This window comes from Limanda limanda, chromosome 2 (genome assembly GCF_963576545.1).
Source record: "Limanda limanda chromosome 2, fLimLim1.1, whole genome shotgun sequence".
Taxonomy (NCBI): domain Eukaryota; kingdom Metazoa; phylum Chordata; class Actinopteri; order Pleuronectiformes; family Pleuronectidae; genus Limanda; species Limanda limanda.
The window spans coordinates 5,439,385-5,463,104 of record NC_083637.1 but is presented as its reverse complement, the minus strand read 5'-3'; the positions used below and the strand labels follow the sequence as shown (position 1 = coordinate 5,463,104).

General features: G+C 43.2%; 1 protein-coding gene across 1 annotated transcript in view; it reads right to left on the bottom strand.

Moving 5' to 3' along the window:
- LOC133015718 (protein sidekick-1-like) overlaps nt 1-16,347 on the bottom strand; it is a 280,020-nt gene extending 263,673 nt beyond the window's left edge. Inside the window, exons 1-5 of the mRNA XM_061082987.1 lie at nt 16,284-16,347; nt 11,288-11,415; nt 8,443-8,481; nt 8,083-8,137; nt 7,725-7,802 (exon numbers count right to left, since the gene is read on the bottom strand). Coding sequence (XP_060938970.1) covers nt 7,725-7,802; nt 8,083-8,137; nt 8,443-8,481; nt 11,288-11,415; nt 16,284-16,347 — 364 coding nt within the window. The remainder of the gene's footprint in view (nt 1-7,724; nt 7,803-8,082; nt 8,138-8,442; nt 8,482-11,287; nt 11,416-16,283) is intronic.
- Between the last annotated feature and the right edge of the window lie 7,373 nt (nt 16,348-23,720).

Genomic DNA, 23,720 nt, shown 5'->3' with positions numbered 1-23,720 from the left:
TTAAAGCCAATATTTCCACGATGCGAAATCTTGCACATTTGGAGTCTGCACAGTGGTGATCGGGGGATGGAGTCAGTATAAAGATCCCATCGTTACCCATTGTGTAACAGCCTCAGATGTGAGTCACGACATTTCCTTTGTTTTTAAACAATCAATTAACTAATTAAAACCATCAACATAGCAGCTACAACACGTCAACATCGCTGCCATAACAAATAACCTGAAATGACAGAAACCATTCTTAAGAAAAATGTTTTAAACGTCTACTTTGACCTTTTCGTTTAGCCCATGTCCCATCCACTAACATGGTAATAGCGTGGTCAGCCACCAGGGGGCAATCAAGAGGCTTTGGCTTCACTTTTTGGGTGAGCTGTCATGTCCATATCTATAAACAGTCTATAGTGTGTCCACTGTTGGATGCAGTTGTGCACGGCAATTAAACCGTCTCAACTCGTCTTCTGTTTATCTTCCTTCTCTCGCTCGCTTCACATTTGTGATAAAAAATAATTACAGAGGAAGACACGACATTAAAAGCTAATAAACCCAATGAATAGAAGTCCACTTTTCTAATCGAAAAAGCACCTAATGGCTTGTGTATGAGTGTGTGTGTGTGTCAGTGTGTGCAACGCGGTGTAGGTTATTGTTTGGTTTCATTGTAGCCTGGGGTGATTCTGCATTCTTGCATCTCAGGCAGATGGAAACTTGATCCCCCCCGAAAACCAGTGTCTCCACCTGTTATCCGAGCTATCTCCTGGGGCTAAGAGAGAAGGTGAGGGCGCAGCGAGAAGAAAGAGCAGGCATGAGGTTGAGCTGAGGGGAGCAGGAAGCCTTTCATGTGAGAGGAGCGAGCGGCTAAGGAAATGAAGAGGGAATTGAAAGGAGTTAGGTCACACCTGTCGCGGACTCAAAGAGACAGGGAGGGATGTGGGGATAAGTGTAACACCAGTGGGAGAAAGGGAGGATAACCCGGGAGAGGGATCACTTTTTGAGTGAGTAAAGCAGATAGAAAAGACTGTGGAAATCACAGTCGAGGCTTTCAGGGGATATTTTATGGAAAGAGAATGGAGAAAAGCCAGAGAAAAAAGAACCATTGAAGTAAAAAAAGAACGATAAAAGGGAAAAATATTACCAACGATTTCAGGGTTGTTGTGTGAACCGTGCGGAGAGAGAGAGGCTGCAGAGAGAGAAATGCAAAACGAAAGAGTCAAGCTGTGCGCTGGTGGATGAGTGTGTGGGTCCATGATTTTTTTTTGTTTGTTTTACTTCCTTTGTGCGTTTGTGTGCTTGATCTCTCAGCTCCCACTGTGTGTCAACCCTGTGGCAACAAAGTGGACGGTTAATCCAGCGCTCGGCCCGGTCTCACGCCGCTCGGCTCCTCACGCGTCCTCCTGACTCGCAGCTGGCCTCACAGAGCTGCAGGGCGGGCGCTCGGGATCACATTCTGAAATCTCTTCCCGGTGCACCTGTAATCACATGCAATTACCCAGCGTCACACTGTGGAGGAGAAGGAGACGGAGTGGGCACTCGGCACGCCCGTGAAACGCACATGAAAGGAAAGCAAACAAAAGAGGAACACAAAACAGAGCTCACACTGCTCCGACGCTAAAAAGCTATTCTGTCCAAAAAAACATAAACAGCCGATGAATTGGTGTTGGTTTGCGTGTGCGTACTGACACACACAGGCCTGTAGCAGCATGTGGTCCTGCACACACACACACACACACACACACACACACAGACACACACACACACAAACACACACACAGGGACGCCCATAGGCACTCACTCCCAGCCCTCTCAGGCTGCAGGGTGTGGACAGTATTACAAAGACCTCACAGAAAAGTGATGCCATACCCTGAGGGAAACACACCATGAGCTTTAGTTTTCATTTTTTACCTCCTTCCACCATCTCTCTCTCTCTCTCTCTCTCTCTCTCTCTCTCTCCCTCTCTCTCTCTCTCTCTCTCTCTCTCTCTCTCTCTCTTTCTTCTCTCTCTCTCTCTCTCTCTCTCTCTCTCTCTCTCTCTCTCTCTCTCTACCTCACTGTCCTTTACTCGTCCTCCCCCCAAAACTCTCATCTTTTCTTATTTTTAACCAAATCCATCTTTCAAACCGTATCTAAATGTTCTTCTTCTGCCTGTGGGGATGACAAACATAGAAACCTTTTATGCCTTTGCCTCCCTTTAATTCATGTCCACTCGCTCATCTCAGATTAATTTGCCTCATGAAATCATGTTCATTAAGAAGTTTTCTATAGAACAATATAAAAGAATATTGGATAACGAAGCAGAATAGCATGTGGTGCATATTAATCTGTGGACGGGAAGCCAAAATATTTACACCTTACTTTCTGTTTAGTTGTGAAGCTATATATAACTATATACATTTTTGTTAGTATTACTATTATTCTTTTGACATCATTTGGTGTTATAGACGTTGGACTGATAAACGCTGACATAACATCAAATAATTAATTTGAACCTTTAACGTGTCCTTTCACTTTTTAGTTTGGTCTGTGTCCTATCCACTACCATGGAGGAGGCAGCGTTCATGACCTATACTGCAGCCGACCACCAGGGGGTGATCAAATTGTTACGGCTAACTTTTGTTACAATATGTTAAATATCAAAAGTATCCAAGTTGTAAAATCCGAGTTGTTGCACAGACTTGACGTTATTTATTGTGTTTTGCTTGACGCTTGTTTACTGTTCCACAAAGACGCATTACGACCAATAACTGAAGTGAGACGAATGCGTGTCAGAAATAAATTGTTCCCGTGAATTTGTGTCTGAGGTCAGATCAGAACAGCGCTGGTTGTTTGAGTTTCACAACAAAAGGAGCTTAAATCCAGACCGTAGAATAACTCGGATCAGACACAAGCTCCTCAGAGTCCTGACCTTTTATAGCTGATCCAGGCTCATCAGTTTCTCAGCTATTAATTTGCTTAGTGTTAATTACTGTGCAGGGCGATGCTTTCATTAGACCCGATCGTTATATTGCTTCATTTTTGTTTGGCTCCGCTCAATATGTGGCCACAAAAAACTCGGGCTCTGACAACTCCAGTATCAATTTGAACAACTGATCAATATGTTTACATCTGAATGCAAACAGGAGCTGAGGTCGTTGGCAACAGTGAAACGGAACCTGATCGTTGATAGATTTTTATCAATGAAGCAACATTTTTTCAAGGTGAAATCTGTGATTAAAAGATTCACTTTTTTGTGCATTAACTGAAATACAAAAAAGGGGAACAAGCACATTCTCAAAAACGTTATTGATGATTAAAGTATCAGTAAGAGAAACTAAATTAATGTTAGAATACAATTTTAATACTATCTGCTATCAAGAAATGAGGCCAAATATCTTGGTTATAGGAACGCTGTCATCTTATGCATTTGAATTCAGAGTCTTTGCAGTAGTGATCGTGGGGCGGAGTCACAGTATCAACAAATACACACGCTCAACCAATTGGGAGTCAGTATCAGCTGTCAATCATGAAGCTTCACCCAGAACTATCTCGATTGACAGAAACCTTCTTTGAAAACAAAACATATTTTACATGTACTTTGATTTTGTATCTAGGTCCATGTCTACTAATATGGACCACCAGGTGGCGATCAAGATGAGCTTGTTTCACTTTGGGGACCCGTCATGTCGTCCATGTTAATACGTATAGTCGATGCTTGAACCTGGTAAATGGCTAACCTCTGTCCCACGAGCACTAACTCAATAACGAACAAAAGAATTCATCGTCTTATTGAATCCAGACAGAAACTGAGGTGTAAAAATAAAAACCTGCGATGACTTCCTGTCGCAGCCAAGAACTGGTCTCGCACATTTGGTGTTCACATGTTTATTTATTGCACGTATGAAATAAACTCCATGTGATGTGTTAATTATAAAGTCATAGATGATACAGGTTGATGTATTTTTGTATCTGATGAACTGAGTCAGACTAGAAGTGCAGAGCTGAGCTAACCTTCATCTTTACGACGTCGATTTTCTCATCTAACTCTCGACCATGAAGCAAATAAGTGCATTTCTCCAAACTGTTCCTTGAATCTGATCTTGTGTATGTGTGTGTGTATGTGTGTGTGTGTGTGTGTGTGTGTGTGTTGTGTGTGTGTGTGTTGAGTGTTCGTGAGAAAGAGAAATATATGCACTTTTTTTTCACCATCATGGAAGTCATGCATGAAGGCATGACTTCCATGTCACTCACACACACACATTCACACATTCACACACACACACACTGCTTGCTGAGCTGAAGCCGGTGCGTGCACACCCCTGACATGCTTTCCTGCTTGCATCTGTCACACGTGCACATCATAGCACCTCGCCATCCTCACACATCTCCTGTTTCTGGCCGCTACGTGTTCCTCTCACTGTAACACACACACACACACATACACAAACACACACACACACACACGCTGTCTTACTGCAGTTGCCAGGAAAAATATCATCAGGGAGTTGAGCACATGCCAAAGACGACGTGAACAATGCAAATCAACAAGGAGAGAAACAGTTTTCTGCTCCGTGGACACGTGACACGTGGACGGACACGTGCATCGGAAACTCAACAGGAGACGACATTCATTCAGATTAACTACACAAAATTCTGCAATTCATTCTGCTTTATTTTCCCTCGGGCTTTTTGCGCTGCAGACATTCTGACATGTCATGGTAAAACACAGGTGTTACTGATAACGTGAATGATGGCAGTGTTTAGTCCGAGTGTTCCAATGAGCCGTGACTGTGTGACAGCGCCCAGCACTCACAATGCCCCCTGTAACCGAGGCAGATAAGTGGAATTCAGCCATCATTCATTTTATTATTCGCACTCGAGCTTTTTCCACCAACGACGTGTCAAAAAAACGTCTGCTGTGAAAAAGCCATTGACCCAAAGTCCTTGAATCCGTAACAAGTTTCTATTTCGTATCCAATCACCTTTCACAGTCCGGTGAGAAAAGAGCTTTGAAAGCAGGAGCTACGAAAAAGCTTGAGGGTGAAACAGTGACAGGTGGGTTCTCGTTCTAGAGATGTGCACCGGGGGGGCAGAGTGGGTGACTCCGGGCTGGAGGTCGCGAGGTGAGGTTATCTTCATCTCTTATCTCCTCTTCCTCCGTCTCCCATCGGAGCACAGAGCCACACTGCCCCCCTCAGGCCATCCCACCCTCCGTCCTCCTCAGTGGAGAGGAGCATCAATGTGGGGCTGATGTGTTGCCTCGGACAAAATTGTCTCGGTCAACAAGTGTGTGTTTGGTTTGTGTGTGTGTATGTGTGTGTGTGTTACCACCTCTCATCCGGGTCACAGGAGCCAATCAGAGCTCAGTGGATGACCTGACCCCGACAGATCACCGTGTGCAGAGGAGCAGGCTGACTGCGGTCGAAGTGGATTTCCCACGCAGACTCACACTCCATTACACACTCACACACACTCGTGAGCACATATGCCCGAACACACACACGTCCAAATTAGCTGCCAGACGCAGCTGAACACCAGCCCTCTCACCCAGGAGGAGATGTGATTGGTTTCGGTTTTTACAAGCGTTTAGGTCTAACATACAGCTGGAAAGTGGCAGCCATGTGTGTGTGTGTGTGTGTGTGTGTGTGTGTGTGTGTGTGTGTGTGTGTGTGTGTGTGTGTGTGTGTGAGTGGTCTCAGCTGCACTGGTTGAGAATCAATTCAACTGAAAACACTTTATCTCCCCGTGCATCATTCTCTCTCTCTCTCTCTCTCTCTCTCTCTCTCTCTCTCTCTCTTCTTCTTCTTCTTGCCTCTACAGTTGATGTTTCTCTCTCTCTCCTCAAACAGGTTAATCATCTATCATTTGATTTTAAAGAACGACCCGCTGCTTTTCATTCCCGGCGTCTCATCAGGGACTCGTTTGTACCTGGAATGCACCGTAGTTAAATTGTTGACGCAGACGGAAACAATGAGAAACGTGGGAGTCGAGGACCAGCGGCTCATTTAAGTGGTCGCTTAAACCTCAACATCCTCTTAGTGGAATTCTTGCAGGCATTACAGATGCAGTTTCACTAGAGGCCTTTTTTCCCCACAGAGAATAATTCGACAAGTCACTGCAGGAAAAGCACAGGTATAAATAATAAAATCAATATTGGCTGAATTCTATTTAGCAGCTCCAGCTTCAGGGTTGTTATTCCGTCTGTTCCTGCTGTTTGTCGTGTTTACATTGAATCAGCATGTTTTCCTGGGGATGGACGTTTCCGCTGTGATGTGTTCCAAACACAAAAGTTATTCAAAACCTGAAGTTGATGCATTGAACCATTTGAACCAACAATTACTTCTTACCTCCACCAGGGAGATGTTATGTTCACAGTGGTACACAAAAACCAATGAGACGCTTTAATTGAAAGTTGGTGGAGTAGATTTGATTTCGGGGCCAGATGCAGGATTTATTTCCACTCTTTCATGTATTTCATTTTTGGGAAATTCTCTCCAAATAATGCAGAGCGTGTGTATCTGTTCTAAATACATGTGTTTGCAATATGAAGGTAAATTGGCCAGAGTTTCTCACACTTCTAGTTTAGACTCATGTCTTCACACCTGAAAGTGTTTCCAACTTTTATGTCTTTGTTACATTTCATGGGGCGACTGTGGCTGAGCAGTCGTCCTCCAACCAGAAGGTCAGCAGTTTGATTCCCAGTCTTCTACTTGGGCAAAGTGCTGAACCTCATAGAAATAAACGTGCTGCTAAAAGATGCCCTGTATGAATTTGTGCGTGTGAATGGAAAACTGTACTGTAAAGAGCTTTGATTGGTCATCAAGACTAGAAAAGCTCTTTATAATTGCCATTTTACATTCTTAACAATTTATCCGGTTAGTTTTGGTTTCATGTTGTAATTTATTAATTTATTTGAGTTTGTTATCTTTCTCCCTCTATTGTTTAAAGCTGTGTCAGATTCCCGCAATTGGTTATTTGATCGAGACCGAGAGAACGTCTTTGGTCCGACAACATTTTTGATTATTGTTTCAACTAAACTACAAAGTCCAGACCAAACAATGTGTGAGTCCAATATTCCCTTCCCTTACGTTTGCTTTTCAGGGAACGATGCAAAAAGAAGAAAAAGAAAAAAGTTTCTGTGTCTTTATAAAACTCAATTTCCTTCTGTCCAGATGTCTGATTGACTCAGCTCCTAATGCCACTCCTGGGCTTACATTTCCTTGTTGTACACTCTGAGGTTTAAAGATTTTAAAGTTGGAAACAAAAGAGCACTGGCACCGGATCAGTATTCTGAATCAGCAGATACGCTGAGCCGAGCTACTGCAATCTGTTTGGGAAGAAAAGGAGTTTATACAGTAGGTCTCTAAACTTCAGAGGCAAAGGGACTGAATCACCAGCGAAATGGACTTTACAAGCACATCTACACACCAGGTGAAATTTAATGGAAAACCTGAAGATCTCTGTCGGGTGAATCAGGGTTCAGTCTCTCAAACTCATTGACGGATAAAGACAATTCTTCCAAAACACATTTCCTCATTTTGGTCGTTGAGTGAATCTCCTGAAGATCTTCAATCAGGAAAAGATCTGCTGGCTGAAGCGGCTTTTCATGCTCTGAACTCCAAAAATTCACCATGAGCGAGTGGACGTTTTTATGAAGTTTCTATCATGTGACGAACACAAAACTGAAAAGAAATAATACAAATACGAACACAAAACTGAAAAGAAATAATACAAATACAAACTTTAGTGATAAGAACCTCTGCCGGTGTCGTATCCTTCCTCCTGCAGCTCACTCCTGTCCTTCTTGTTGTGAAAACATCTGATCTGCTTCATGTCTGAAAAGGGATAAGTCCGGAAAAGAAAATGTCCTGACACATTTTCCACCGAGTCCGTCTGGGACGTCACACTCAGCAAACCGTTTATTGAGTGTTTGTCTCCCCCCCCCCCAAAAAAAAGCAGTGTGGACCAGGACTGAAATGTTTCATCACACTTAGAATAAAAAATGATCACTCAGAATAATTCTGTATTGATTTCCAGTCACGCTTCTCTTTAAAATGATAAGTGGATCCACCCCTCCACCCACCCACCACCAGTATAGAAGCAACTCATTTATACAGGTTTGTCCTTTAGTCACCAGAGCGAAGAGCAGAACCACCTCCTCTGGCCCAGTCTGGCAGAAAAAAAATATTAATTTAGATAACACAAAACGACTTAATGCATCTAGGTTTTTGTTTGACTGCTCCTACGTAACTTCATTAATCACGAAGAATTTATTATCGTTAATCATTAGGTCTGCTTGAGGGCAACTGTATTCACTCCTGCGACGCCCCCACTCCTCTGTGATGTATGGGGCGAGTGTTTGTGTTGGGAGATGCAGAGTGGAGGTGGAGGTGGAGGAGGGCATGTTCAGGTGATTAATGAAACAGGATTAGGAGTCAGTGGCTGTGGAGGCAGGAGAAGGACATGTGACCTCACCTTGTGCTGTGAGGACGGAGGCTGGCGGTGCAGCTCAGGCTGGGACACGCCGGGAAAACAAAGGAAAATACGTCGATAAAAGTATTTTTAGATCAAGTTCTTCTGTAGTGTGACTAGGGTTGCAAAGGGGTGGAAAGTTTCCATGGGAAGTTAAGCTCGGGAATTTGGGAAATTTTGAAAAAAAAAAAAAAAAAAACGCAAATTAAATGCTGAGACTATTGAGGCCTGCTGTAGTGTGCAGGACTAGTCAGGTAAGTTTCGATGATATTACTGGGGAAAATATATTAGCATGCTTATTGAGGATTGTTCATCTGTTCATCTAGCCTACTTCCATTCATTTATCCATCAATTGTAAAATATTTTTACAGACGATTCCAATTGTTTGGCTAACTATTTATATCTCTGGCATTGCATTAGTATTTTTTTACAAACTTTTTTCTCATCTTATTCTACAGAACAATGCCACATGCACTATCTCATGTGTGGAGACATTTCACCCCATCCAATGTAGAAGGAAAGGTTGTGTACATTTGCAAATACTGTGCAAAGACCTATGTTAAGAATGAAACAACGATGCAGAAGCATATAGTCAAGTGCCCAAAGTTTCCTCAGGGCTCAAATCAGCCTATGACAAAACAAAATGTTTATATTTATGTCTGTATATGACAAGGTAAATACAGTTAGTATAAATTACACACAACATTTCCAGTTTATTCCCGTTTATTCCCGTTAATTCCCATGGAAAGTTTCCAACTTTGAATATTCCCGGAATTTTGCAACCCTAAGTGTGACCACAGCTCTACTGATCGATGCCTTTCTCTGTAACTACTGCAGGGAACTTGTTAAAGTGTGCAGCCGGGACGACACTCACTGACCTTCCTCGTCCTTAGAAGACAAACTCTTTGAAGAGTCTTCCTCCTCTGTTCAAAGAGTCCTCTGATTCCCTCCGGCCACAGATTCACTGCAGCACAAACAGATTTAAAAGCTCATTTGTCGCCGGCTGTCGCTGCCGCTGTCATTTTTATATCGTATTTATTTACATTGAATTATTGATTGTCTGCTTTGTCATGCACTGATTGCCGGCTGTACCACAAATTGCCCCTCGGGGATAATAAATATTCCTTGACCACAGTCGTTTTCTCCAAGTGAGGAAACACAGTATTCACAGTTCGCATAATCCGCTCGTTATTCAAGTGCTCGAAGATCCAATCATCACTTAAGTGTTTGTCATGCAAAAGAGCCAATGAGAGGAAATTGAAAGGTCCAGGTTGATATTTATTCATGCTGCAAATGAAAGCTTGATTTATTGGATCAGATAAACTTGACCTGAAACCTTTTCCTCTTGTACTCGTGAATTCATGCAGTGTGTGATCCAGTCTCATTGTGTCATATGTGTCAGCTTATCAGTGGTCACATGACCTTCCAAATATGCATGTGCACAAATCAAGCTTAAATAGCATGTTACTGTGGATGTAAAGGTTTCCTCGTTTCCCATAATAAACAAATGTCATCCAGACAGAATTGCATTTCTTTCAAAATGCCTTGACAGACACATTTCTAGGATATAAACATATTTCTGACTGGATTTGATTTTTTGGTTAAACTAATTAAAATGTTCCACGTCCACACTAACATTAACTGGGTCCTCATGTGGGCAAATGGAACATCCCACCCGAGACAATACCAAGTCACCTGATGTACAGGGGCATAAAGTTGGCTGGAATATCAAACCACCCCATTACACATGAGGTAATCGTGTTTCTCATTCTGATCTCATCCATCTTGTTTGTAGGCGGCATGGAGTTGGCGAGGAACGGACTTGGAAGCGCTTGTCTGTTCAAGTTAGCCTTTAGCCTAGCGTGTAGCCTAGCGTGTAGCCTAGCTTCCGTTTCCTCTCCCTACGCCTAAGCTCATCCGTCCCGACCACAGACATCGAGAATAGTTTATAGAAAAAGCCCATTTTCTCCATAATTGTCTCATTTTCAGTTGTAGGTCATAAAGAGGCCGAACTATTAAACTATGACTGTTTCATAACCAGTTAAAAAAGTCCTTATAGGGTCTTTAAATAATTAAGTAAAATCTCCTCTGGCCTGTAAAAAGGGTTGAATGTGGGTATGTCAGATAAAATAGAAAAAAAATTGAATTATTGTTCACACATGCTGCATAATAGATATCAAGATAATATTTAATGCATCATCAACAGCAGTTTTCTCTCGCTATGTTTTCTTTTTATCCAGTTAAGAATAAAGAATGCGATACATATCGTACTTAACACGATGTTCTCACACTAAGTCTGATTCCTTGTTTCCCTGGAGTCTCGGGGCCTCGCTCACTTTCCCTCCATCTCCATGTTCTCCTCTTCAGAACCGACATCCTCCTTTCATCCACATGATGTCCCCGGACGTTTTCCCCTGTTGCACTCGCTCACACGTTTTCTATTCGACATCGCCTAAGCTTCAAAACTCACACTCCCAATCCTAGTACTCTCATCACCCATGTACATACACCTACATCCTTCGTTTCTGTTCCTGAGTTTGCTCTCCGGTGTTCCTTGTGTGAAGTATCCTGTTCCCTTTCCTGCCAGTTCATCCATCCATTCATCCGCCTGCTTGCTTAGCTAGTTCCTCAAGATATCTAGGGATATGAGACCCCTTGAGGGAAGCGTATGTCTCAGAGATGTTGATCCACCAAGTTGCTCAGCTCCACAGAGACCAAGCTCTTGTGTCTACAGAGGACAGCTGAGGCCGGATCAGATACCAAGCCTGTCCTGAGTTGCCCATCGATGACATCTTGTTCTCAGTCCGAGGTTCAACCGATCCATTCTCCTGTTCTCCGGTCAGCTGACCTCGCCGATGCCCTGACTGTCTCTGTTTGGCATCAACACGCAGCAGTCGCCTCCTGCCTCCTGCAACCTCTCGTCCACCCAAGGAATCCATCTTTCCTGATCTCGCCTCTCGACCCTGTGCACCCATGCTGGAGGAGACGATCAATGCTTGTTTGGAGACGCCTGAGAGCGGGGGTGCAGTCCCTCATGGCCCCTGCCTCCAACTCTTGCTCACTTTCTTCCATCCATATGTGAAAACATCTTAAGATTCTCTTATATGTTCCCATGTACACAACTGCACACACATACACACACACAAAGAGAATGAGGGAGAGTCTCCATCTTTTTCCATTTAGCTATTAAGGATATCTCCTGTTTGAAGTAATGAAAAGCTCTGTGTTTCTGTGAGTGTACGAGGGAAATGAACGTCTTGCCTGGAGGGAGACGCAGCCTGCTGACGGAGATTAGTTTACATCATCCCCCTTTCAATCTTCTCGGGTTTGTGTAGCATTGCACTCTCTGTTGTGACACACACACACACACACACACACACAAACACACACGCAGATAAATATACTCGCAAAAGTAGAGAGAGGGTCAAATACTCTACATTGGTTTATTCATATTGTCAGAGAATAAATAGATTAAATCCACATTTAAGGGTTTTGGAGACAATCTGCCGGAGGAAGAAACCTCATCTGGAAGGAGAGAGTGAGCGATGGATGAGAGAGAGAGAGAGAGAGAGGGAGAGGAAAGGTTGTTAGGGAGAGAGAGAGACGAACCGAGAGGGAACCTGCTCGTTTTCTTTCATTATACCTTTGTGTCTGTGCCGATTAACAACACAACACGTGTGTGAAGCTGCAGGCGTTTGATTTGTGGACGAAATTCAGAGATGGTTATTTTCAAATTAGTCTGTTTGTCTCAGAGTGTGTGTGTGCGCTCTGTGTGTGTGTGTGTGTGTACTCTTTCACCACGGGCACCACGTCACACCCTGTGTATGGATTACTGCTGAAACATTAACAAGTTTGGTTAAACCATAAAAACGAAGGAGCTCACCGGGTCCTGAATCGTAGAGAAGCTGTCGAGAGGCATCGATCTGTGATCAGCTGATTCATCACCTGATATAAATCCACTGTCTGTGGCTACACAGCAGAAAAGCATGTCCTCAGGGGGGTGGGACATGTGTGTGTATGTATACAGGCCCATAAAGTAAATCTCCAATCAAATAATCAATAATCAAATCGTTAAAAAATGACATTAACACAAACAATACTCTGTTTAATTCAAGTTGCACTTTCTTGTGAGAGATAATAAAAGGAGAAGGGATTGAACCACAGAGGATTTGAGTTCTGTGGAATCATGAATCACATCAGCATCACTTGATGAATCAGATACAGGTCACAGCACGACACAACTCTGAGTGTGACTCGTGTGTGTGTCTGTGCTGACACACACGCCTGGAACACATCACAAAAATTAATTAATGACATTAGTTCAGAAATCTCTCCGGATAATCCGACGGTTCAGAAATATCCTCTGCAGAGATTCTGCTTCATGATCAGAGGGCGGAGGGAATCAATCGCACACCACACACACACACACACACACACACACACACACACACACACACACACACACACACACACACACACACACACACACACACACACACACACACACACACACACACAGACACACACACACACACACCTTAATCACTCCAGGATTATCCCTATCCCACCTCTGCTCCACTGAACCTCACGTGTGTGAAAGAGTGATTTTGAACTTCATAAAGTGTGAGTGTGTGTTTGAAGCAGAGACATGTGTCGCTCTTCCACTTCCACAGCAACAGGGTGGTAATGGAACAGAAGTGACTTTATTCTCTCTCTCCCGCAGCTGATCAAAGGATCTTTCTCTTTTTTAAAGCCCCCAATCCCGCATCGCCGTTTTCTCTCCTTCCTCTCTCCCTCTATCGCTCCATCCATCCTTGTTCCACCTCCTCTACATAAAGCAATCGCATACATATTTATTATCTCACTGCAGAGCCACAAAGGAGCTGCAGTGTGTGTGTGTGTGTGTGTCTGTGTGTGTGTGTGTGTGTGTGTGTGTGTGTGTGTGTGTGTGTGTGTGTGTGCGTGCTCCCTTTTCAAGAGACTTACATCTGAGTGACATTTACTGATAATTAAAGTCAAACACTGTGTTTTGTTTCCTTTCATACTCTCATCAAGGACTTTAATAGGAACACTCACACTAATACAGCCTCAGTTCTTTCTGCCACAAGATGCTGGAAACTTTGAGCTCTGAGTTTCTCCTCCATGTTGACACGATCATGTCTCCTGATCAGCTGCAGATCTCCTGTTCTACCACAGCCCAGAGGTTTCCTGCTGGATTCAGATCTGGGGACTCGGGAGGACACTACAGTTCAGTGCTTTGAAAAGACTTTGAGCATTATCCTGTTCCCTCGTTGTTCTATGCATAACTTAGTGTGTGGAGGTTTGAGGAAACGCTTACAAAACTAATACAAACCACATTTTCCGTCCGAAGAATTGTGAATCGATCTGGTTTCCATGAACCAACAAATCCACCTTTTATTCAATTATATGCCTTAAAAGTTTTTAGTTGAATTAAACACAGCACAAATAATGGATAAACAATCACAATTCACTCCCTTACAGTATACAAAGATTATTTGAACTGTGGCAGAGCCAATATGAAAGATTCAACGTTCAGGACAAATAAATTGAATAATTATGATGATGAGTTAAAAATGTGTAGCTCACTTTTCATGTTGTCATGTTCCCTGGTAGTGGATGGGACCAGGAAATCAAAGTACATGTCAACTTCTCAAATATGGTTTCTGTCCTTTTAGGTTCTTGACACACTGATGTATTCAAGTTAATCAAGTTCTTCAAGTATCGCCTCTCCACCCCCCCGTTAAGATGGCAGCGTTCAGATCATATTCGGCTTCATTTCTGAATGTAGACACGTCATCCATCTTTATTTACAGTCTATGGTGAGAACGAAATTAGAGCAACAAGCGCAATGTAACAGTAATTCAAGGTTACAGGCTGGATATTTATATGTGTGTATGTGCAGTATCCACTCCCATACATCACTCTGATATAGTATTATTCACTTATAATGAGTCGTAAAAAAAAACATGCACAGTAACTCATGTCCTCTCGCTGATGGTACCGGGACAAATGACTTTGTTTCTTGTAGTAAAAAAAAAAAGTAAGAAGGAAGACATTAAGATTCTGGCAGCAGCTTCCAGTGGAATCTTTCATGATGGCTGCCAGGACACAAGCTGTCTCTTCATTAAAAAGAGCAGAGCTGCAGAGGAGCCAGAGACTGTTTCAGTAAACCAAGGCAACAAGTACATAGCTTGTTGCCCCCCCCCAAGACTGAGGGACTAGCCCCCCGATCTCTGCAATGACTTACCAGCTGAAATTCAACATACTACACGTGTATTTTTTAAGTTTATTGTTATTGTTGCAGCCAGAGACTCTGTAGTCGATCTTTATTTCCACACACAATGTGTAGGCTACCAAATATGTTGCTTCTATCTTCTTCCACTGACATTAATATTTGCATTAAACACAAATTTTAACACTGGAAGAATTATACACTAGATCCTGTCTGAAAATGATCAACTGACCCTCCTCACATTCCATTGCTGCTGTAGAATGAATGCTAATTATTTGAATTATCTTCACTTTAAGGTTGTCTCAGTAAGAGACGGCCAAGGAAATATGCATTTGTCCATGTGCATGTGTGTGTATGTGTGCACGTTAGATAGACTGGTTATATGTGGAAGAGGATGTCGAATATCATTTAGCTGAAGGACAATGATCGCACCAGACAGGGAAAATTTTAATTGTAAATTAGTCGCCCTCATCACCCACACACACAAACTTATCGCCATTACACACACACACACGTACACACACACAGATCATTTTCTCGTGAATGGAAAGGACTTTGCGTTGCACCGTATGCACAAACACACACACACACACACACACACACCCACACGCCTGCACCCGCCATTTATATTCCAGTTGTCTCTTAAACAAAAACTGCTCTTCATTAAAGAACTCCTAACCTCTCTACGAGGAGATAAAGGGTAATTACGTAGCTATCGTCAATTCTAAGGGGTCTCTTTCCCTGTGAGCGCAGGGACCATAGATAAGGCTTCTTAATTAACTTAAGTGCTTCTGTTCCATTACCTCTCACGGGGGGGGGGGGGGTACCCTCTAACTGCCAATGGAGGCGCAGGAAAGCCTCGATTGTGGCGACACATTAAATCATCTGCATTGTCACATCCGGTCAATTCCACTGTCAAAGTTTAGAGATCAAATTATCCACGGGGGAAGAAGATGCTCGGCAGTATGAAAAACGGACTGTGGCCAAAGAGGATCTGGCAATTATGTTCAGAGCCTGAGTGGAGCAGGGGGGAGTCAATAATGGAAATATCATTTAGAAAGAAAATTTAAAATCAGCGAGTGTGCTCTTTTGTTGCTTTTATCAGATTTGTAGATGCCAGGAATCTGATCCACAGGTAGTTCAGGGTGGAGCCTGACTGGGAGCACGGCCACGTACACCTGCGACCTGCATCCATTGGACGGTGCCAGCTGTCAGTCACACGGCATCAAAATGAACATCATGCTCTAAGTCAGGGGTCTTCAACGTTCTTCAGTTCAAGGACCCCAAACTGATGGAAAAAATTGTGTTTTATATTAAACTGGGCCTAGTGCCATGTATAAACATAACTGCCCTGTTATTGTGCATTCAATTCTAAGCTAATCAAATAATACACAGGTTCATATATCCATGTTTTTAATATTGTGTGTCGCTGGATGAAAGATGACGTCTTCTGCCTCCATTTATCCGTTCGCTACAATAAGCTGGATTCATGTTAATGTGTATTTAAGACAATTTAAATTTGTCAAATATTTTATTTACATCTTAAAAATATAAAAAATTGAAACTCGCGATTGAGACCATAGATATATACAAAGAGTAGATGTCTCGTCTGCGTTGACGGCCAACAGAGTCGAACGTCCGTACATGGCGGCCATCTTGCTAGGGGGCATCTCGCTCACCCATAACATTGTGTTGGTAGTGGTAAATAACCATAACTTGCTTAATTTTCAACCGATTTTTAAACGGCTTGGTTTGTTATAAACGTCAGAGATGAAGATATGACACTGCATACGTATGAATAATTATGTTATTTTCTAAAAAAAATAATAATTTATGCAGTGTCATCACTATATCTCTGACGTTTATAACAAACCCGACCATTTAAAAATCGGTTAAAAATTGAGCAAGTTATGGTTATTTAAAAAGTAAGTAGCACTACAACACATTGTTATGGGCGAGCGAGCAACCTCTGGCAAGATGGCCGCCATGTGGTGACGTCCGGCTCTGTCGAACGAGACATCTAGTCTTTATATATATCTATGATTGAGACCATAAACTCTGTGCTCCACCCCCAGCTGTAATGATAATGGATGGATGTTTGTTCTACATCCGACTCTCTGAGAGTTTTGAGAGATACTTGAACCTCGTGCGGCTTCCAAAGGAAAAGATAACACGGCTACTTGAAACAACGCAAGATTGTAAAAGTCTAAATCCTTTTTAGATCCGTTCCCTCGCTGCTTCATGAAACTCTCACCTAATTAAATTTCCCTCTCTCATGTCAAGCCGTTCTGCTTTCTCTCTTTGGTCAATCTCATTTGTAATCTTTTCAAACAAAAACCCCCTTTGTGTCGAGCCCCACTTTGTTTTTGCTCTTAATTTAATATCTCTCCTTCCCGGCGGACTCTCACTGAACAAGAGGGATGACAGATGCCCCGAGTCTCCTTCATCAGCTCTGACTCAAACTCGTCTTCTCTCCACCTCTCTCTTGTCGTCTCTCCGTCTCTTAGCATCTCAATTCCTCACGCACCTTGTATCCTTCCATTATTCATGGCGCATATCCCCGGTCCCACTCAAGGCTATTCCTTCTGTCTTCTCTTGTTTCCGCCTTCACTCGTTACTTTCTAAGTCGGACGAATTAACCGCAGAATCGCACTCGTCCCTCCTTTGCCGTTCCACCCCCCCACCCTCCCACTATAACTCTCTCCCTCCTTTAATCCTCCTTTCATCTTTTTTTCCTCAGCTTTCCGTGTACCACCCTCCGCCCTTCTCCCTTTCTACCTCTGTTTTCCACCCCCTGACTCCGCTCTCATCCTTAATCTTCCCTCAGCGTTTCCTGTCTCTACATCCGACCTTCTATGTCTTCCCTACCAGCGCTCTCTCTCTCTCTCTCTCTCCCCCTCTCTTTCATCCACCCACACTCAACCTGACATTAGGAGGCTGTATAACGCACACGTGCTATTGTCTGCATGTGTGTTTTCTCTCCGGGCCCAAGATGTTCATTACTGCGGAGGCTAGATTGATGACGATGGTTATAAAAATAAAAAGTCATCGGAAAGATGCTAATCAAACATCTCCTAGTGGCGGTTTGTGTGTGTTGTGTGTGTGTGTGTGTGTGTGTTGCTTTGGGGACTGATTTTTGGAGCGGCTCCATTTTAAAAGTCCCCCCAAAAAATGTACAGAACAGAAGAGTCTGCGTTTTTTTTTGTTTTGTGAGCGCTGCTGTTAATTGGAGTCGCTCCAGGCCGTCCCCGGGCTGTTGGGAAGTGTGCACAGAATGTGTTTGCCTTCCATGTGTGCGTCTGTGTGTGTGTCTGTGTGTGTGTGTGTGTACATCCCAGTCGCTGGTGCTGAGACATGAGACATGAGGTTTAAGCTTCCTCAGAGAGGACAGGGAGGGAAATTAGCCGAGCTGCCGCCGCCGCTCTGAACACGCAAAGTGACAGCAACCTGAGGGAGCTTTGGGCGGTGAAAATTAAATTAGGTTGCGGGGATCAAACACATAAAGAAGCAGAGTGAACAACAGCAGAATACAGAGTGTGTGTGGGTGTGTGTTTGTGTGTTTGTGTGTGTTTGTGTGTGGTATAGCAGTCATGCCAGGTAATTAATTGCTCGCTTGGGCCATTGTTTGCTGACGCAGAACAGCATTTTTCATGCCTTCACAGAAGCTATTCGTGCTATTAAGATCTCCCTCTGGTTTGGGTTTCAGAGGCATCAGGTCTCAGGGATGAGGAAATCTTCACCTGCACACACATGCCTGTCATGTCCACTCATGACCCCCCCCCCCCTCCCTCCTAATGAAGACGACTCACTGTGGCAGACAGGCCGACCATTAACAGTCTGTTCGGTGGCGTAAAGCGTCTCATTTAAACTTGTACAGTCCACTGTGTTTTGGTTTCAGTTCAAGTCGGACTTGGATGTAATTATCTTTAAATATATGACCCATCGCTCTGTGGAATGACCCCCCCCCATTTAGCTGCTCTGTGCTGGGCTTTCATTATGAAGATTATTATCCTCAGAGGTGCAGCGTTGTTCCAACCGGTGGTTTTTACAGTGAGAGCCTGAACTTCTGAGATGAGAATTAAAAACAGTCCTCAATCTGGTGATGATGCAGATTAAGTTTATCTGGTTACAAAATTATGATTCTTATGAGTTGTAATGTGTTTTAATCATGGGTCAGTTTATCTTATTTCAGGCTACAGAGACAACAGATGGAACTTTTGCCCATTTATTGAGTCTGTTGATTAGCTGAGGCTGACTCACGATTGGTTGAGCACGTCAATACTGCGCCTCCTGATCTCCACGGCACAGGTTCGAATCCCAGAGGTTGTGGCTTCATTCCTGTACGTGCAGTCTCTGCTCAGTACTTCTCTGCTCTGGTTGGCAGCAGGTTCTCAGGTTCTCAGGTTCTCGGTTCTCCAGCCACTGACAGGAACAGGGAGGATCAGGGTTGAGGTGGAACACTTCCTTTTTAGTTTCAGTCTTCCACCTATATGGACGAATGCAAAACAGGCTTAAAGCATATACAAAAATAAAATAAATAAAAGATGATTGATTGAACTACTGCAGAGAACAAAGTCTCCCTGTCAATCCATCAGGAACCGGAGCGACAAAAGCACAGGCGTGATTTTAACTCTATGTTACTCTAATGACATAATAGCTGTTCTGATTATATGATTGGCAATCACATAAACGGGCCTAGTTTCGCCCCCTGCAGGTTTACTGTAAGTTAACTAATCAACGATAGAGGGAGGCTGAGTGGGAAACTGCTGCTGAACCACGGCGTCAAGCGATCAGACGGTTCTATTGATGACACATGCAGAGAACCGAGCAGAGAACCGAGCACAGAACCGAGCAGAGAACCCGCTAAGGTTTTCCTGGTCGTAGAATCAAAGACGCTTCATTCCACTAGCGTCTTTTATCTGCGTTTATGTTGCGTCACGCTGTCACCCTGTTCGCCGCAGATCTCTTCCTGCGTGATTGTGATGATTGTGATGATTGTGATGATTGTGATGATTGTGATGATTGTGATGATTGTGATGATTGTGATGATTGTGATGATTGTGATGATTGTGATGATTGCCGTTTGTGCAAAATAGTGAAGAAAAGCTCCGGGTCTTTGATTCTGAAGCGCGGAGATCAAAGCTCCGTGGTTAATGTTAATGTTCGGAGATAGCTGGAATATTTTTTCTCACATTAACCTTCATTGTACGGAAGCTGCATCAGAAATATGTGGATAAAATCCACCATTATTTCAATCATGGTCACAATGACCCCAATGAGGAAAATGAGCCCAGAAGTACCAGATAAATCACTGCTAGGCTTTTTAAAAAAAGGGCCAGAGCTCCATGTTGGAGCAGATGGACAAAAAAATCTATTTAAGAAAGATATATAATAAAAAAACATGTATAAAATCAATAATTCGAGAAATCTGCGTCCATCCGTTCGTGTCATCAGCTTCACATTTGGCCTGTGTGTTGTTAATGGCCTCAGTGGGTGAAGTGTTGAGTTTGGTTCAATTTGCACATGAGATTTCACAGCTTCACGGTTCTGAGGACTGAATCCAGCAGCAGCTGTATTGTTGCAGGTCACTGAAAGAGAAGCTGCAACCAGCATCACCACCAGTATCACCACCAGCATCACCACCAGCATCACCACCAGCACCACCACCATCATCACCACCAGCATCACCACCAGCATCACCACCAGCATCACCACCATCATCACCACCAGCATCACCACCAGCATCACCACCATCATCACCACCAGCATCACCACCAGCATCATCACCAGCATCACTACCAGCATCACTACCAGCACCACCACCAGCACCACCACCAGCATCACCACCAGCACCACCACCAGCATCTCCACCAGCATCACCACCAGCATCACCACCAGCTTAAGCTCATAAGCTTGAGAAGTGATGATGCAATTTCTGAAACTTTGTGACTGCAAACACATTAAAAGAGTCAAACAATTTAAGGGAATTTAAAAACAGGTTGCAATGTTTTGTGCACTGCGAAAAACAACTGGGGGAAGTGGTTGTCGTCAAAATTAGAAACAGACCGAGAAAACAGAATCAAACGAGTGAATAAAATTAATAACACATGTTATTTAAGTCATTTTGTTGATTGAATTGAGTGCAGCGTTTAAACCGACTACAAAACTCTGACATTTGCCGAAGTCGCCTCATTATGTGGCAGCCTCTGTGAAACATTAACATTCAGCTGGAGCCGAGTCGGTATCTGTGTCTCCAGCTGCTGGACGCGGAGCAGGTGGCAAACACCAGGCTTTTTAGAAAGGCAGGACACAAGGCGGCTGCTGCTGCTGCTGCTGCTGCTGATGATGATGATGATGAAGATGAGCAGTGACACCGAACCACAACAGCAAAGTGAAACCAAACAAGGAGGAGAACGAGGAGAGCTGGAGAACCTCAGTGGAGCTGCAGTCGGGTGATAAGTGTCTGTGTCGTTCTATCTGTTTGTAATATAATGAAAAACATTGACGGGCCGATGAATAATCTGTAAATACACGCTGAGGATTCACCCCCCCGATCAGGCCACTTCTTTATATACTGTCCTTCTGCAATATCAGATGCTTTAAATCTGTATGATATGTAAAATATGTGTTGTGCAATAGGAGTAGACTTGACGTTGGCTAATTATTAATAATCATGAAATATGATTATTAAAATAAAAATTATTTATCAAAAATAATTAAATTATTAATTGAAGATGATCAATAATCAAATAACAATAAAACCACTAATGAGAAAATAGGAATTATCAATTAGAAAGTACAAGCTATCAATTAACAATGATAAGGTTATCAACCAAGAATAATGAAAATAATTAGTCAAAAACAATAAAATTATCAATTTAAGAATAATACTATCTATATTAATAATTGAGAAAGGGGGGGGCACCACCCTGGTTACAGGGACCAACGGAATCAAGCTATAAATATCAGTCTCATAATGATAAATGTCAAATTAATAATGTCAATATTTTAATAATATCACAGACTACAGATACTTTAATTACAAAAGTATTTATTAAAAAGGGGAAATAAAGTTATAATGTTATTCAATGATTCGTCATTTTAACAAGCTCCAATATTTCAAAGATAAACACAGCAGCAGCACTTATCACAATTCAGAAAATACATGTAAACCTGCGGTCTACCTATGTATGTCTGTCTGTGTGTGTGTGTGTCTGTGTCAAAGTGTCTCTCTGTGTGTATGTGTCTATGTGTGTGTGTGTGAAATAAAGTTAGTGTTATTTAATGATTCATCATCTTAACAAACTCCCATATTTCAAAGATCACAACAGCAGCAGCATTTATCACAATTTAGAAAACACATGTATTCATCTATGTGTATCTGTGTGTGTGTGCGTCTGTCTGTGTCTATCAAAGTGTGTGTGTGTGTGTGTGTGTGTGTGTGTGTGTGTGTGTGTGTGTGTGTGTGAGAGACTGAAAAAGAAGGGGGGCGTGGCGATGACGCAGTCACATAGTGACGACACATCCAAGATGGAGGCCGACAATGTTAGGCTTAAAACTACAAAACAAAATGGCGGGTTCGTTATGAATTTAGAGCCAGAATTGAGGGCGGGTCTAGAGATGAATAACCTCCAATGGCCGCCGGACCACGTGTGAGGCACAAAGGAGGAGGTGGAACAAAAGATTCTTTGTTCTGGTTTAGCTTTGGCTTCAAAATGGCGGCCAGATGCGTTCAGGCCCTTTAAATATAGATTTAACTATGTTACATGAACTGTATTATAAATACAGACCGGAACGGGTGTATAGGTCGGTTTAGAAGGAGAGAGAGAGAGAGAAACATGCAAGGAGAGTTCAAAGAAGCTCTTAAAACACGCCAGAGATAGATTAACAGTGATTTAACCACTCAGCCCTCAAGCGGACGTAGTGGGCTGAGTTTCTGATCGGTAAACTCACTGCAGACTAACACAGACGTTAACAGCGTGGCTGGAGGCTTTCCTCGCGGCGCTCGGACACTAACACAAAACCCGGAAATGAACCGGAAGTAGCGGCTCGTAGTAGCCGGTTAAACAATGAGACTCAGCGGTCTCGCAACAAATACAATCAAATATTAAACAATATGCTACGTATCTGCCCAGATAATCAAGTCTCTTACTGTATAACCCTCGCGATGTGCCTGCGCGTCTGCGCGAATGTGTCGGGGGCCAGTGAATCACGTGGTCTCTCTCACGAGCAGAGCTCCGGGCTCGGCCGCTGGACCGGAAAAGGGAGCGTATTTCTCGTGCTGCCTTGACGGAATGAAACTTCGCCTTTCTTCTGTAACAGCGGAGAACGTGCTGGTTTACAGGAACGGAGTGAATTGTCTCTTACTCCTCAGCGGGATGAACGTCGCGCTTCTGCAGGGAACGGCTTTGTGGAAGCCGTTTGTGGATCGTGAAAAAAAGAAAAAGTCTATGGAAGTGTCGGAGTCCGTCCAGCGAGGCACTTCCTGTTTCGGTCTTCAAGTTAAAACAGCAAAAAGTCCTATCAAGATAAAACTTCGACTAAAATAAAAGAAGAAAATGAAACGACTTCAAATAAAATGATATTAAACAAACGTCTAATCGCCTCCTTAGTTACTGAGTCGTGTAGTTAGGCCCCTGGAGGGTCTGGAGACGACTTGAGCAGGGTGAAAAGAGACAGATTTTTGGGAGCACAGTTCTTTTGTAGCACCTGGGAGGTACCAGCCCCCCTGGAGGAGGGGTCAGGGGTCAGTGTTGCCTTCGGCCAATTGAAAGGTCAGAAGTCAAGTCTCAGGGAGTGGCTTACAGTGGGGTCCTTCACAGGACCCAGGAAGTGATCTGCTGCCACATGGAGATAAGGGCTCCATGCTGGATTTTTAAATGTAAGGGGTCTCCTGAGGTTGGTCTCACGGTTTACGACTCATTGTTGAAACTCAGATCACTGGGGCCTCAGTCCCAACATATGTATGATGTTATTTATCATATGACGTCATATAATGGGAATAATTTGCTGATAAATATTAGTTTAG